The sequence below is a fragment of the Tetrao urogallus genome (assembly GCF_951394365.1).
Source record: "Tetrao urogallus genome assembly, chromosome: 4".
Taxonomy (NCBI): Eukaryota; Metazoa; Chordata; class Aves; order Galliformes; family Phasianidae; genus Tetrao; species Tetrao urogallus.
Genome location: NC_136817.1, coordinates 19,751,370 through 19,768,754, shown reverse-complemented (window position 1 = coordinate 19,768,754; position 17,385 = coordinate 19,751,370). Strand labels below are relative to the sequence as shown.

At 38.5% G+C, this 17,385-nt stretch overlaps 1 protein-coding gene across 1 annotated transcript; it reads right to left on the bottom strand.

The window, feature by feature from the left end:
• Positions 1 to 2,008: 2,008 nt before the first annotated feature.
• CFAP97 (cilia and flagella associated protein 97) lies at positions 2,009 to 17,147 on the bottom strand (the record flags this gene model as incomplete). The annotated part of the gene is made up of 5 exons (XM_079534841.1): positions 2,009 to 2,136; positions 2,691 to 2,841; positions 8,782 to 9,167; positions 16,183 to 16,248; positions 16,475 to 17,147. The coding sequence occupies 5 exons, from the start codon at positions 17,145 to 17,147 to the stop codon at positions 2,009 to 2,011; spliced, it is 1,404 nt and encodes a 467-aa protein (XP_079390967.1).
• Positions 17,148 to 17,385: the final 238 nt, after the last annotated feature.

The following is a 17,385-nucleotide window of genomic DNA, read 5'->3' as shown; positions in this document are numbered from 1 at the left end:
TATGAAGAATGGCCTTGCCTGATTCTTCCAACTTGCTCAAAGTCTCTGAGGTTCCCAGGAATTAAAATTTAAGGACGCTGCTTGCACTTTCTGTTTTGAAAAAATTGGGAGGGGGAAAAAAGGCAGGAGAGAACATAAAGTGACAGAATCTATTAGAATTTATTGTTATAAAAATTGAAATTAGCTAACTTAATGAAAACCTGTCTATATAGCTTATTTAAACCAAAACCAAAGGAATCTACCACACACCAGTGTCACTGATAAGTGCAATCTCCACTTCAGGTAAGCATTTCTCCAATTACATCCTTTGTAATTTAATATCAAATATAGAATTCTGAAAAGTCACTGTACTAGCAACCATTCCATGTCAATGATTTTCTTACAGTTTACAAAAATGACAAAAAATGGACAGTATTTCATACTGAAGTTAAATAAAATGAAGTTATTAAAAGTAATCCATTTTGGAAATTCCTTTCCAGAAGAGAATTATCATGTGAACATTCAGAAGTATTGAACTGTGACCTTGATACTCACATTCAAGGACAGAAGTCTTCAAATGGTGAATAATTTTAACTAGCACAATATTATAAATAAACACAGCAGCACTATGCAAAAGAATGCCTTATACTCCTTATCAACACATAATAATTGTAATAAAATCTGTTTGCCACAATGCTGCTTCAAGATAAAAGTTTAAATATTGCCAAACAGCTAAATGTGATCTGCAGGTCACGAGGAGCAGAAGCTCTGCCAAACTACCATACAGGACCCAGCAAAAAGTTTGTTACTATGCAGAATACTTGAGAGCATAGACCCTTGTGCAAGCATGAGTAAAGAATAGTAAGTTTGCTTTTTTTTTTCGTAAGGCCAAGACAACACTACCAAATACAGCTTTTTTGCTTACACACAATACAAAGATTTTCTGTACCTCTCCCACGAAGACATTGGGAAAACAAGCAGGGTTCCCAACAACAGCTACAGACAGCAGCATCGCAATTTATGCTTTTCATAAGACTGCAGCCCAACAAAACAAGCGCACTCTAAGCTTACCTTCACAGACAGAAATGAAGCACGGCACCTACTACACTTGCCAACTACATTAAGTTTTGACAACTACATTAAATTTTGCTCCCTGTATAAATGGACATAATACTGAAGCCTGTCTATTGGACACTACTATAAACATTTGGTATGAACCTAACATCGTAAAAATGGGCTACAGAGCATAAGATTTTATTTTGAATCTCTTTTTTAATCTTGGTAAATAGTTGCCCTCATAAGCAAATGTTGAAAATTTCTTTCAGCTCAAGCTTTATCTCCCACTTACAGGTAAGGATATACAAAAGCACAGCCATGAAATGATTCCTTTGCTTTCTGTTCTCTAGCCTAGGAAGAATCTAAAACTTAATTTGTTTAGAGTTAATCTGAAACTGTTGTTCACTTCAAACTTCAGTCTCTGGTGTTGAAAGAGCATTGTATGCTTCTTTCCTTTGCAAAGGTCCCAGTGTAACTTCTAAAATCATTTTAAATATCAAAGAGACACAGCCTTGCATACAAAATGAATCTCATCACTTTGAGCCATCTATAATCATGGCAGAGTAACACCTTCTGCAATATCTGTATTCTAGCTTTTTACCTCTTTATGCTACTATAAAAGGAAGATTCTTTCAGACATCTGAATGTTTAGGTCATGTTCAGAAGACTTACCTGAAGCCAGGATGAGAAGTACCAGACTAGGAATTAAGTTCTAGAGTACAGCAATTCTGTCCTCCCACGTCACAGACACAAATTCCACTTACGTACCACGTATTTAAACGCTTCTCTTTCATAAATACTCCCTCTCATAGAAAACACTCATTGATGCAAGAGCATATGCATGAAACCATTTAATAAGCAATTAGTTTACTATGCATTTAAATCATTAAACAATGGAGAATATTTTCACACATGCACTTGCTGAAAATAGAAACCCAACAGAACATTGCAAATTGTGAAGCAAAGCATGCACTTACAAACAAGCAGCATGAACATTAGTGGATTTAGGTCTCTGTGATGCCCCAGTAGGTGAAACTGACATAAGCTTTTCCTTCTTCTGCCTCATTGTGCTTGATGCAGTGCATGTTCTTGAAGGGACTCCTGTTAACACATACACAAAGAGGTATTAATGCTAATGCTAGGTATGTCAGAAAGCTTAATGCTACATTACTATATTCATTATCATAATTTCCCAAACAAAACAAAAAAATCCACACAATCATTCTAAATTGAATACAGAACTAAAACATTGTGAGTCACTTATACACAGTCAGAACAAAAAATATTGAGTATATGCCACAGTGCAATGGTTCTCTGTACATGGATCACTGGAGATAAATGACCCACTTCCAAATATTACACATACTACTTCCAGAGAAACAAAGCTACCACTAGTAGATTAACACTTTCTAAAAAAAGAGCTAGAGCTTCCTCCCCCTGCTTAGTCCTTTCTATAGGAAGTACTGACAAATTGAAAAATATTTATGATTTATTTTTTTTTTTTAAAACCTTCTTGGCAAAGATTCTTAACAAAACCATTTATTAGAAATTTAGGAAGGTAAATAAACAATTCAGAGGTTGACCATACTTTCGGCATGCTTAACAAATTCAGTTTAGTGATCAAACGCAAGAACCTGCAGTTACAGAGTACTCACGAGACAGGCCATGCTGCCTGGAAAGAGAACTTTCTTCTCTTGCAGACGGTGAAGCACTTGCATAGCTCACATAGCGCTGATAGTCCCACAGTTGTTCGGAACGCTTCATTCCAGGTGTTGGCTTCACTGCTGTCAGTCTCTTCAGTAAAGCCTTGATATCAAAGAAAAATACCAAGAAAGAGAAAGAATGAACAAGAAACTATAAAACAAGTATTCAGAGACTTCTATCTATTTTAAATGGAAAAAAATAAACCCACCAATGTTTGGTATTTTCCAACATGAACAACTTTACTGCTGACTAGTACATACTATCCCAAACAGATGGCAGCAGAGGGACACTCTGACAGAATGGTCTGTTGACAGGGAAGCATGGATGAAGCAAAGGTGTATCATTGAATTCCTCCTCCATGCAGAAAAAAAATGGCACCTGGGGACATTCATCAATACTGGCTAAACATTGCTAGAGACCAAATAGTGGATGTAAGCACAGCGAGGACGTGGGTGGTGCATTTCAGCAACAGAGACAGTACCTTTGCTGGTTAAGATTGCTGTTTGTGCAGCATGCATCAGCAATGAACAAAAGCCTGCAAATACGGAGCTAGTGGTGGTGACTGTGGTGAAAACGTGTTCTGTAGCCGAGAACAGGCTCTATTAAATCATTTACTGTGCTCTTGGTATCTGCTGCTGTTCCCGAGGAAACAAGTAGGTGTTACTTTCAGAGCAGCCCTCATAGATGCAGCCCTAGACAATCCCTCGTCACTCAATGAGGCCCAGGGAAGCCACAAGGCCAGACACCTACACTCCAGTATTCCTAGAGAGAACTACTGACCTCAATTCTGTGAAACTAAAAAGGAAAGCACAATGCTGGATTTTTATTTTTTTCTTCACTTTGGCCTTCATGAATGTCTTGCCCATAACACTTTTAACGATAATTTCAACTATGATCTCTTATAGACATTATTTCCATTATTTCCTCTTACTGAGATCAACCCTGACAATTACATAGCAAGCATTACATCACAACAGCTACCTACATAATATTTCTAAAGATATATCCATTTTCCTCAAACTTCATTATCACTTTTGCTTGAAATTCTTAAACCAATGCATCCCACTTTCCACCATCTTTCTAAGAAAAGAACCTTACAGTATGACAAATTTGGAAGGACTCTGCTACATACAACTTCCAATTAACAAGTTCACATTTTTAATATATTTAGCTTCCAATGCCTGCTTTTAAAAGATTATTTAAAAGATCATTTGCATTCTCTGCTAACTAATTTAATTTGTGACAACACCATTGGTCAGAGTTATAACACATCCTATCAATGAGAAACAACGCAAACTGCAATTGCACAAATCTCCAAAGGACAAATGATACCACCATTAATAAAGGATGTATTATCTAAATGCTTACTGACACAGGAGACATCAAGAACCCACATAGCTATTAAACTGCACTCTATATGAAGTGATTGTCTCCTCCCACTGCTCCCCTCTTTTCTCCCACCATCTACTCATAGGTTCTGTTTAGGGCTTGGTTACTGTTGGTGTTTTTTTTTTTTTGTTTGCTTATTTCTGTTTTGTTAAAATGGTATTTTCATTGCTTTAGAAGAAAAAAGTCACAGAAAGCAATTTGGGAAACTGCATGATATTCATGTGATGTTAGCTGCCACTGACCAGCTGTAATGGGAATGTACAAACTACCAAGAGTTTATACACAGGACTGGAAACCTGCACAGTGTGCAGGAGAGAAAGGACAAGCCATTTTGGCTCAGGCATAATATGTCACAAGTTCCTGCATCAAGTGCCAGCCAGTTCACTCTCAAGTGGAAATACCTAAGTAAGCAGAAGTCAAAGAAAGGACTCCAGCTAGAAATAGCCCTTCACTAAAGCCCATTACAGAAACAAAATGGTAGACTTCTCTAAATGTTACATCCAACATTTTACATGCAAGTTCACCATCTTTTAACACAACTACATGCATATGGGTTTGCAAAGAACACTTATCTTCTATATTATAAATGGATGCTCTCATTATAAATAGGTAAATAGTAAAAGCAACTTTCTCTTCCCTGTGAAAGTCATTTCAAGTCTGCACTCTACCCCTTACAGCCTCAGAATCTGCATATATTAACACTGCAATAATTTCAAGCTTGATTCTGAACACATGAATTTGAATACACCCGCTTAATCACAGTTTAAATACAATTCTGCTTTTACTATTAGGTCTGTATTTTAAAAAGCATCTAAGCCCACATTACTAAAAGCAAAGACAGACTACTCCCAGTATGAAAAGATTGTTTTTTGAAGAGGTTAAGACTGGACATCATATAATCCTTACCTACAGAAAGAGCAGATTGTGTAGTGCTTGAGTGACTCCATCTCTGTTTTAAGAAAAGCTTCCGTAGAGCTAGAAAATAGCTCTCGTGGTATCCCTACCCTCTGGTGAGCACTGTACCAAGGACACGTAACTTACATGCTACTTGTGGTCTTGAATCCTGCAGTTTGACACAGCCTTCTTCATACAGATGTGCACTCATCAACACACTAAACTGTCAGACTTGATCTGGTTATGTATGTCATATATCTAATCCAATTCTTATGTTTTTCTACTAACAAGCCTATTGTCTTGTGTACCAGGGAACTACCTTCTACAAATAATGTTCTTTTTCAATTACCCATTTAAACCTGCTAATTCTTCCCCTACATTCTCCTTAAAAGAACATTTTCAGAAATGGATTAAAGAACATTGGCACTTTCCTTGTTCTGAAGTGCTAAATCTCTGTAGTCTTAATCCTGAACTACTGAAGTAATAGAAATTGTCACTGACCTTAAGAAGCAAAGAATCAAATCACACTAAGTAAAATCCAGGTGCTTAGAGATAGACATGTTCCTGATGGGATTTACAGAGAAAACTGAATAACAAACATAAATGCAGCAATCTATCAGTTGCTCTTAATAGTAGCTGCTCAGAGCATCTGATTCAAGCTCAGTAAGATTGCACAACCATTCAGAAAGTCAACTATTTTCACTACTGTTTTCTCCTCTGTCATGAAAAGGGATCTAACAACGTCACTGACAACTTCCTAGCTTGGAGAAAAGCCTTCCAAGGTAAAAGATGCTACTTTTTCCTGTTTTACTTAGCTTTTTAAACATATGAAGGCTTCAGTTTTCACCACCTTTGAATTGTAGCCAGCTGACTAGTGTGCCTTGACAGCTGTTCAGATTTATTTATATTATGCCTCCTCTAATGTCACTCACTAGCAAACATACTGTCCCTATGCAGAGCCCAGGTGGGGGAGGGCGAAGCAGATATAACAGTGCATTCAGGGACAGCTTCTTGTTCTTGACAAAAGGATTTGTAAGTTCCTGCAACTGCCAGGTACATTTCCTAGCTCTAACTTCACTAACTTTTAACATCAGAAACCTCTTAAAGTTCTTCAGTCTACAGAAGAGTACTTTTAACTGAAATGCCATGTTGATCTGGAGCTGGCATCCACAGAAAGCAAGCTAGGAGAATACAAAAGATGGGAAAAAACCACCAAACTGAGCAGTGTGCTAAATAACCAAACCAACCCGGTAATTAGGGAGTCTTTATCTTACCCAGACCTGAGATAGAGGCCTGGGTAAGGAATCAGCACGAAGAGCCTACAGCCTCAGAACACAGAGTTGCACTACATGTACACTCTACAGCAGTCTATTTTAGCCAGGTGCATCTGCATACCAATCTCACATCTGAATAGCTTCTGTATTCCAGTATTTCTGACCTCTTAAGAGGATGGCTTCCTACAGCTCTTCCAGAAAGAGACCAGTAATGCAAAGGCAAAGCAACCTCAAAATTCTTCCTACAATCACATTAAGTATGTGACATCTGAGGTGTGGTGCTCTCAGATATGAAAATGGTCCCTGGGGAAGGGATGGAAAGAAGGCACAAGCAGCACAGAATTCATGAGGAAGGCATGAAGTGCCTGGGCACAACCAGTGTGTGCTCATGTCCTCCTAGTCTCGTTTCCACACCAAGAAGTGGTATCCTCTGCAGCATGATGTGGACATCACAGGAACTGCAGTGCAGCACCAGACTAAAGGCTGTGGCCCAAACTAAACTTATTCTGTGTTCTTTGCATGTGGTGACAGCCAGAGACACTCACTCCCCTGCCCATTCTCCCCCTCTGAATATCTCAACCCATCAGCACTCTTGAATCAACTGGAGATAAATGCACATATTACGGCCACTGCAAAGCGTTTTTTTCCTCTTCCAGGGAAGCTCAGATTAGCCAGCAAGACAAAAGCAGCTCTAGGTGCAGGAGAAAAGAAGCAGTTTGGCTGGAGGATTTGTGCACTGGTAGAGGCCATGATGCCCAGACAAAATAGGAGGTAAAAACTCTAGTGACACCTGCAGCATCGGGGTCTGCGGAGCCAAGCATATGGAAAAGGAAGCCAGCCCCTACAGGGAAACATGGTAAGCTAGTTTTCTGTGTGGGAGGCTGACTATACTAGAGCTGGATCAGTTATACTAGATCAGCTGTATCCGGTGGGACACAGAGTACATTTCAGGAGAGTACAACATAAGCAAATGAATGACACTGACTGTTACGTGCAGTGAGGTGTAACAGCATGGGTCAGAAGAATTCACAGGGATGCACAGAAAGGCCAAATGCCACAGCAAAAGAGAACATCCTCACTGCCCTTGATCTAGGGCTGGGAATTGCCATCCCAGACCTGCTAAGATTTTCCACTCAGTTTCCACTGAAACCCCATAGGTCACCTGCCTACAAGGAACTTGGATGAACAAAGATGACCTAAGTGAGCTAACCTGCTAGCACGCTTAAATCCTAGTCTGAGAAACAAACCAACTATTCAACAACAACAAAAAAAAAAGCAGATACAAATTACTCACATCTAAGTTTAGATAAAGCAATGGAGGAATTATGTATGGGAACTGTTGAACAGCCCGAACCTCTGATTGATCACCTGAGACAAGAAATGAGTCAGCCATGGGATCAAAGGTGAAGACAATTCACCTGTGTGACTGGAAGGGGTGGAGCCTGGCTGCACCTCTCCTAAACCCCATTTAAAAGGTGACTGCCATTAGAAAGGATCTCTCCCTGGAGATTGCTCCTCTTGGGAGTCTTTTTCTGCGAGCCCAGGACACAAGTAAGCTTTTCCATTCATTTCCAATTAGCCCTCTCTAACATCATGTTTCCAGCTATATGCTCTCTAAAGACCTGCCTAACTTCTCTGTATACCTGTCAATTATACACCTGTATACTCACTGATTATACAGGTGTAGTGGCTGAAAATCTGACCTTAAAAGGCCTATAAATATTTACATTGATATACTATACAGATTGCATACCACACAGACCACTAAAAGTCAAAACAGGACATGTAGTTTTCAGCCTGTGAAGCTCAGTTTTACACTTTTACTGGCAGAAATTGAGATAAGCATATAACAGTGGAGAGACCAAGCAGACATGGGAAAAGAGTAACCCATCAGTCACACTTCAATCCATTTCCATTCGAGTGAAGCACTGACCATACCTTCGGAAAAGACAACAGTTTGCTTAATCAACAGCGTCATCTACTGGTGAAAGCCAGTACGAGCTGCCCTCCTGTACATACACACAGAGAAAAGCAGAGAGCTACAAATATGGAAAGCAATGGATGGATAGTTATGATTCAGAAAAGAGTGGCTGTATCCTGTTTCAAATGTAAAGGGTTTGATGCTGTCATACCCATTGCTTTATATTTTGCAAGCTTGTTCCTGAAAAAAAAAAAAAATCAGTAATTGTAATGCATAAAGTAGGACAAACATTTTGACTGCTATGCAAAATTGTGACTATGGAAAAGAAAATTACCCTTAAATTGAATAGCATTAAAAAGTAGGGCACACTAAGTAAAATGTATTTTCATCTGAAAATAAAGCATAATTTACAATTATACAAACAGCATAGTTGTGGAAATTCATTGCAGACTTAGTGCAGTGAAATCTGAAGTGCTGCCTAATCAGTTTTTAAGTATTTAGCAGTGATTCGTTAATAATAAACAGTCCTTAATTTACCGATCCAAAGCAGTCCTCAAAACTCACCAGGTTTTCTTTTTCAATCCTCTGCTGCTCTTTTTGCCTGTTGATGGCACTGTGGTACACTTGAAGAGACGGAGAAGCCGACTTCTTCAGCACATTGGTTCTGCTTCCCGGTGTCGCACACAGCCGGGCCAGTTCATGGAGCAGCCTCTGGTTTTCCTGATCAATTCGTCTAACTTCTTCATTTGTGAAAGAATAATTTTTCCTTGTTCCTCTAGATGGACGAATGATGCCCAGTTTTTGTTGCCGTTTATCCCTCAACTCCAGAGTGGTTTTTAAATCAGAGCAATACTTAACTTCTTCATTGGCGGAAAGCTTCTCCCTTGTTCTTCCAGATGTATGACCTACAGTTAGTTTTTGCCGCTCTTCATTCTTCAACCGCAGAGCAGCTTTAAAATGGCAGAAATAAAAGTAGATTTTTTTTAAAAAAAGGATGAATGCAAATGTTACATTCTGTTAGGGTTTGTTTTTTTTTTTTTTATACAGGCATGAAACACTAAAGTACCTTTTTCCTCCCCCATCTGAATTTCAGATCCATGTATTTTGCAATTTTTCTGGACTGAATGCTTTCTTCTGTACATTAATATTAGACAAGATTCACTGCAAAAATCAAGTCCAAGGTTGGCTCGATACATCCTTCTCACTAGGCACCTCCTCCTCATTTACAGGAGCTGGATGGATACAACGAGCAACCAAACACACTGCAATAGGATCAGCAACATTCACATGTTGTACAGTGACTGAGTCAGACATAGTTGCCATTTAGGAATAAAGATGTCAATCAGCTTACTGTGCATGAGCATTTCTTCTAAATGGCCAGTACTCCTGATACCCCTTTCAATGTGATCACCTCAATCTCTACCTTCACCATCATGCATTGATGCAACGCACACAAAATTCTATCCTCAGATATTTACTGAGTTCAACAGGACCAGCCATCAGCAGAGGCATTTATCTATACATGCTAATGGGCTACTGGTACAAAGCACTGAAGTAACAATGCATGCAATCATAATCACCATAGAGGTTATCATTTATCTTATGCTGGTATTGGTAGCACAAGACAAAAAAAACATTGAAATATTTCAACTGATTATATTCCAGAACTGATGCAAGCAAGTACTGCCACTTTTAAAGAAAGAGTTAGAATTCTAAATTGAAGTAGTTCATGAATTCTGGAATCTGGAAATCAGCGACTTTGCTCCATCAGCATGCAGGCTAATGTATGCAAAAACTGCCCTTAGGCAACTGTAACCACAAGGCCATTTGCAATAGCAAATGTTGCTTTATTAGTTTGTCAAGGAAGATGCAAATCACTTCAAAGCCAAAAGAATGCAAAACAGTGCAGATCACGTGTGCCAACCAACAGGTTAATAAAGCATGTCTCTTGATAAGCACTTGTACAATTTAGCAAGTTATTCTCAAGAGCAAACTAGTGCTCCTATCAAAGCCATTTAGGAGACAAACCTGGGATAAGAATCACATCTGGATTAGCCTACAAAGGATAGAAAGAAATGCATGGAAAATAACTAGTAGCACACTGTTCACAGGGTAACATCAAGCCATCATATACTTAAGGATGTATTTCATTCCTTTTTTCCTATGAGAACACAAAACTAGCACTGCAGAACATAGCTGGAAAAAGTAACTTGTAATAAATAACTCTGGACAGTTGTACATTTCACATGGATCCACATGGAGAGTATAATTTTATCATGAAGCTGTGAGACATAGTATCACCTTTTGCCTTATAGCCATTGCATCTCATGAGTTGATGAAGACCACACACCATAAGCGAGTGGAAGGCAGGCTGTGGCAAAGAAGAGTTCTCTCAACTGTTTAGCTCAAGTCCTGACCTGGTTTTGTGCCCCTAATGCTACTGAATCATATAATGGTCTGGGTTGAAAAACATCACAAGGATCACTTAGTTTCAACCCCCCTGCTCTATGTGCAGGGTCACCAACCACCAGACCAGGCTGCCCAGAGCCACATCCAGCCTGGCCTTGAATGCCTCCAGGGATGGGGCATCCCCATTGCTTGGGCAACCTGTTCCAGTGCATCACCACCCTGTGTTGAAGAACTTCCTCCTAACATCTAACCTAAGCCCCCCCTGTCTCAGTTTGAAATCATTCCCTCTTGTCCTGTCACTACCCACCGTTATAAGCAGGAAGGCTGTTTATATGCTCCCTTCAAGTACTGGAAGGCTGCAATGAGGTTTCCCCAGAGCCTTCTCTTCTCCAAGCTAAACAATCCCTGTCTATCTATTGGTTATGCAGTCTTTTGCATTTATGCCTCTAAATAACATCCAGTGAAAATCACAAAGAGTGACCATATCATATGCCACAACTCAAAAGAAACAAATGAAAATGAACTACTACAACCACCACCAAAGCTCTGCTGTGAAATTGCTTGATGACATCTGAGCAGATGGCTGCCAAAACCCAATAAACTCTTGGTAAGTCATTGGGTTACAGAAGACTCACATATTTCCTACCTGAATTTCAGACACATACAACAGCAAGTTTTCCTCAAGAGGACATGGCACAGAGATTAATCTCAAAGTCTCAAAGAGCTCCTCTCTACTTCCTTCAGTTCCTCAACAGATTTTTGTATTACTAACCTTCCGAGGAAGAGAAGCAACAGAATGCATAACTTCCTGAGAGAGAATCACAAGTATTACAGGGCAAATGCTTGTTCCTATCAAAACAAGGAAAATACCGAGGACATCCATAAAGCCACTGCTTCTTGAACCACAGTCAAATAAGTCATAGCAGCAATCTAAGAAAGTAGCAGGAAAAAAAAAAGCACATAAGACTCGCCAAAATAGTAGGTGACACAGCTTCTGTGGTCAGTCACTATCACCACTTCTAGCAGCAGTACTCAAGCTATGACAGCAATGAGGCTTCCAACCCTGTACCTTCTAATCCACAGCAATGGCTTATTCCCAAAGCTACCCAGCTGAAAACCTGTTCAAGCTGCACTACTATAAAATACTATTTACACTGCCAAATGTCCTTTTTCCCTCCAGTTACTGTGACACAAAATTATACAACAGCAGGTATGCATACCCAAATGTATTAAACATGCTCCCAATTTCATGGCAATGAACTTTCACACTTTCACAGTAAAGGTGGCAGGTGCCCAAGCAAAGTCTACACAAACCAACAGAAGCACAGACAATTCATCATCAATAAAAAAAAGTGTCATGATTCCACAAAAGTAGTAAACGTGTTTACTCTAAATGCTCTGAAGTACTTCAGGTACAGTTACTGTTATTTGAGTTTCAAAGTTATTTGAACAATTTAGAATCAAGCACTCCAAGTTAGAAGGGATCTTAATTACGCATGGAGTCATAGAATCATAGTTTGGGTTGGAAGGGACCAAGGATGAAGTTCCAATCCCCTGCCATGGGAGAGTCCAACCATTTTGTTGATAATTAATCCCAACACCTAAGTATTTTTGTAATCTGACTGTTTCTGCAGTGGCCAGTGACAACATGAGGCAAGTGAAGTTTCAAGCTATTTGAAGTTGTGAAGAGTTTGTGATTCGTCCTTTCCCTTAAATCTTGGAACTGTTCATCTGTGCCTTCATGCTCTACCAATGAATAATGTAATTTAAACAGATCCCTACTCAGTACTTCACTGCTTCTGAACCATAAATCAATTATTTGGGAGAGAGAAAAAAAACAAACAGTAGCATTTTGCATAAAGCATGGAGTTCTACTTCTCAATTACAGGTAAACAGTAAAAAAGAAACTTCCCTGTGGTATTCATGGGATTTCTAGAAAAGCTGGTTTCCATGGAGACACCTGACTCCCTTTCAAGCAATAAACAAGCTGTTTACTGCTTTCAATTTGTGAGCATTTAAATGACCTTGAAGATTAAAACCAGCCAAACCTTACATAAAATTCAAATGATAATTAGCAAGTCAAATGCATTAGGACAGGATGATACAGCTGCCAGAGTGGCACTGAGGCTGAACTTAAACCATGCACATTTCACTCCTGCAGATCCAGAGGGAAAAGTGCAGTAAGTTGCTTCAGTGCTTAAATCACCAGGCAAACTCAGGAGTGTTTTATGCTGCTCTGCCATCACAAATGGCAAATCTGAAAAACACAAAAGGATTAAATCAATTCCTCAGAAGTGTCTGTTCATCCAAATCTTGTAGCACTCCTATACTATACTTCCTTGAATATCCACTATTTTATGCTAGATTTTTTTTAAAGGATTTTACAGAATGCCTCGTTTGTTATTTGAAGAAAAGGAAAAAGTGATTTTTTTGAGTATAAATTTTCCTCTTTAAAGCTGTATGCTTTAAACTAAAGAGGTATTTTTTAATGTCATAAGGAAGATAAAAGATACTGTGCAGGAACAATTTTAATTTTTTCCAAAATTACACATTTGTGATGTTAGCATAGACTGGACTGCTTCACAATCATTAACATCTTCAGCAGGTTTTGAAGCTCTAAATATAAGAAGCCAATATTTGCTTTTCTCAATACAAGTAGGTAGATGTGTGTATACATGCATACTATTTTATATTCACAGTTCAAATTAAGAACATACAAAAACTTAGTGAGAAAGCTATTTATGTTTAGCCCAGCCATAAACTTCAGGGGTTGATGTATAATTTAAGTACTTCAGACATTGTTCAACACATTGTACAAATGCATAAGCTCAGCACGAATGAGCAAATGGGAACGACATCCCTGAGAAAATTTCAGTTATTAACAAAATATTTGCCTAATTGACAAATTATAGCTAAAAAGTTAAAGCAGTTCAGTTGAAACTTCTGTTTAATTTTCTACAATAACTTTATTCAGAAACACAGGGCTTTTATTTTCATAGTAATGATACTGACATGACAGTGGTTTTCACCAAGTGATTTGCTATGCTTTTATATGACAAAATCTGAGGCAGAGAAAAGGCCAAAAAGGTTCACCACAGAGCATACAAGTCAGAGAGAGCATCAAGCAGTTCAAGTCCTCAGTCTGCAGCTCAATGTCCTACTTAAACCAACACACCACTCCCTCAGGTTAATAATAGCTAATACCATGGATTTACAGACTAATTCACACAGACACTTCTGTGAAATAAGCAGGTATCAACCTCATTTTACAGAGAAGGAAATACAAACTACTAAATTCTTTAGTGCTCTGAATACCCTGGGCAATCCCAATCCCACTATTATCAGATTCACAGTCAACCTAAATTCAGATAAGGTGATACATAACATTTTTGGCACACCATTGAATTCTGAACCATGGAAACCAAAGGTTTGTCTAAAACCAGGGATTAAGTCCTCAGCATAATGGAATAAAAGTGGAAGGATATTTAGGGTTTTTTTTTTTTGCCTAACCCAGCTCATCAACTGCATAACCTCAAGTCCTTAGAATAACACAGGACATTGGATCAAGAAACAGAACCTAATAAAACAATAGCAGGAAAATCTTCAAATTTCTATTCCTATCTTTTTAACATGTAGCTTCCAGTAAGCATTTCCAGCAACAAGTTTTTGCTAATTTTTGCATTGTCATATTTCATTCCCTCCTTCCATGTTCAGGTTGCACAGAAGCCCAAAGAGACAAATAGAATTGTTATCAGTTCTGAAAGAAAAAGCCCCAAAAAACTATTCCAGCACATTTTTAATTAAATTACTTTTCTAAAATACCTCAAATGAATTATATTTCACATTTTATGAACTACCTCCCTGCTTACTAACCTGACTGCTGTTCTAAAGCAAGACTTGCCATTAGGACATGGTGCACCTTTAACAGATTACTACCCTTTCTTTGTTCTTACAAGTCTTCTCTAGAAGAGGAGATTCAGATCTTCCAAGTGCTCATGTTACCAATGCGTAGAGTTCTATGAAATAAATTGCTGCATACTCCTAGACACAATGCAGTAACAGATTACATTGAAGTCCTGCAAATTTCAGGGACCTTGAGAAATGAGACTCATGATGCTACAAATGCTTAGGCCCAGCTGTAATTCGACAAAAAATGAACTAAATTGTTTTATCAGTGTACACCACTGAATTTTATACTTTAAAAACAAGAAATCCTGATGATCATTGAAATACTGATTCAGGGACACAGAATTGGCTGACACAGTTGTCACTTGAAACAATGCCCATGTCTTTTCAGTTCTGATGAACATCTCATGAAGACAGTCGGAAGAGGGGGAAGTGATTCCTATTTGTCAAGAAAATACCTGGAAATAATAGTGAAGAATAAGATCAGCTCCTAACTTCCCAGACTAGTTACTTTCCACCATCAATAAACTTGCCCCATTTAAAGTCCAAACTACCTAAGCTAATTAACCTACAGCATGCTCACCAAGGTAGCAAGGCACAGCACTTGGGAGCAATACGCATCTTAATCAAGAAATTAACTGCCAGATTATATAAATCATTTATAAATTGCAGGGGTTGGAAGGGACTTCCAGAGATAACCCATCTGCTAATGCAGATGGCCACGCAGGTAGGCATCCAGATAGGTCTTGAATATCTCCAAGGAAGATACCATAACCCTGTGAGCAGCCTGTTCCAGTACTCCATGACCCTCACCGTAAAGAAGATCTTCCACACATTAGCACGTAACTTCCCATGTTTTTGTTTTTGGTCACCGCTCCTTATCCTGTCACTACACACTACAGACAACAGTCTGGCTTCATTCAGCTGCCTCATGCACTTTAGATATTTATAAACATCATCAGATCCCCTCTCGGTCTTCTCTGTAGAATCACAGAACTCTACTACTCATTACTCAATCTTTACTGTTGTTATTTACAACTTGTTTATGTTCTGGAAAAACTCTCCCCTCCTCCAAAAAGCAATTCATCTCTGAAAATACTTTAAGCCAATAACAACCATTTATTTCAGGCATGTGATGAATCCTTCCATAATCATCAGTTGTTAAGCAGTTTCTTCATATCAGGGAATAAATAAAGATGCAGGACATTGTAACTTTAATTGCCTAGCAACGTGATGTTTCAGCAAGTTGGAGCTTTTCCTACCAGGAAGGAGTTCTTGTAACACAAGGACTGTCAAATGTTAAGAAATCTCTACCACAGTTTTCATGGCTAGCTTTGTTTTTCTTACAATCAGAAGAATTTTCATGGAAGTGAAAACTTCACTCCTATTCACAGGAAAGTTAAATGATGCATATAACATATTTTGAAATCTTCCTTACTATAGGCTCAGCGTAGCAAGGCATAAAGTAAGGAAACAATATACAGCTGTAATCACACCAGCTCTACCCCACTATAGCAAACCAGGGTTGAAATTATCTGGCTCAAAAAAAACCCCCTAATCTTCTCTTCCATTAAATGCATTTCTATATTGTTCTCAACAACATACAAACACTATACATTTTTTAAACAGGTAAGTACATTTAAAAGTCACCTTTCAAATGCTGATTCAGATCCATACCATCATGTAAGCCACTGCTGCTGAAATCAGACTTGGATTCTAAATGAAAAAAAAATACATTAAAATAATTTATTTGCAAAACCGTATTTTGAAGCCTTAGAGAATTCAAGCATTTCAAGTACTGAAATTCTTCAAAATATACATATAATTCTTGTCTCACATTGTCTTTTCTTTTTTCCTCTTATTTTCTTAAGATTTGAAGCTGCAAATTCAAAAGACTGAGTGGAATTTCTGCCTGGAATTGACAGGGATGTTATATTAGTACCTGCATCTTCAGATTCCTCTGCATGGTCTCCAAGCTTTGGTTTTCCTTCTGGTAATTTTATTGCTGATGCAAATTTTTCTTTGGGAGATGGAAGAGCCACACTACAAGCATTTCTCTTGGAGGAAGAATGCAATGAATCTGATACAGAGCTATCAGAATCTGTACCTGAGCTTGAGGATGAGGAAGAGGAGCTGGTAGTACTGTATGTTCTTCTAGCCCCTCCTACATTGTAGGACTGCTTAGCTGACTCTGGTCTAATCTGTTTTCTGCTATCATCACTACTATCTTCTTCATCTGTGTAATAATTTATTTCAGGGATTCCAGCAGGAACATTTTCCTGCATTCCCCTGCTTGCTGCAGATGTCGCTCCAGATGTGCCTGCATTCTCATGAACTGGAGGAAGTAAAAAAGATGAAGCATCCCCAGGATTGTCCTTGCTATCTTCTAGGAACCGACTCTTCTGCAAATCTTCCTGCTTCTCTTCATTTTCCTCCTCACAACAGTTTGCATCCTTTGAATTAGCAATCAAGTCAGGGTCAGAATGAGCTACCTTTGTACTTCCTTTCTCTATATATTCACCATTTGCTTCAGTTTTCTTCTCCTCCTCTCCAAAATCACTCTCATAGAAAGTGTGATCCACTTCACCATCTGATGAATCTTCAAATCGGTCCATACTGAAGTGCTTCCTGCAACCACCAGAAAAGGTTTCCAGAAGTCAGCATAACATCAAATGCAAGTATACTTTTAACGTAATAGTTTTATTCCTCATTCTTTTAGCTCTAGTAATTTGTAATTCTTTAGTTAATTATGTTACACAGCAAGGGAAAACTCCATAGTTTAATTTTATAGTGAGTAGAAGTATGTAGTGCCATACTTCTTGCAGAAACAAGGTGTTAGCTCCTATGTCAATC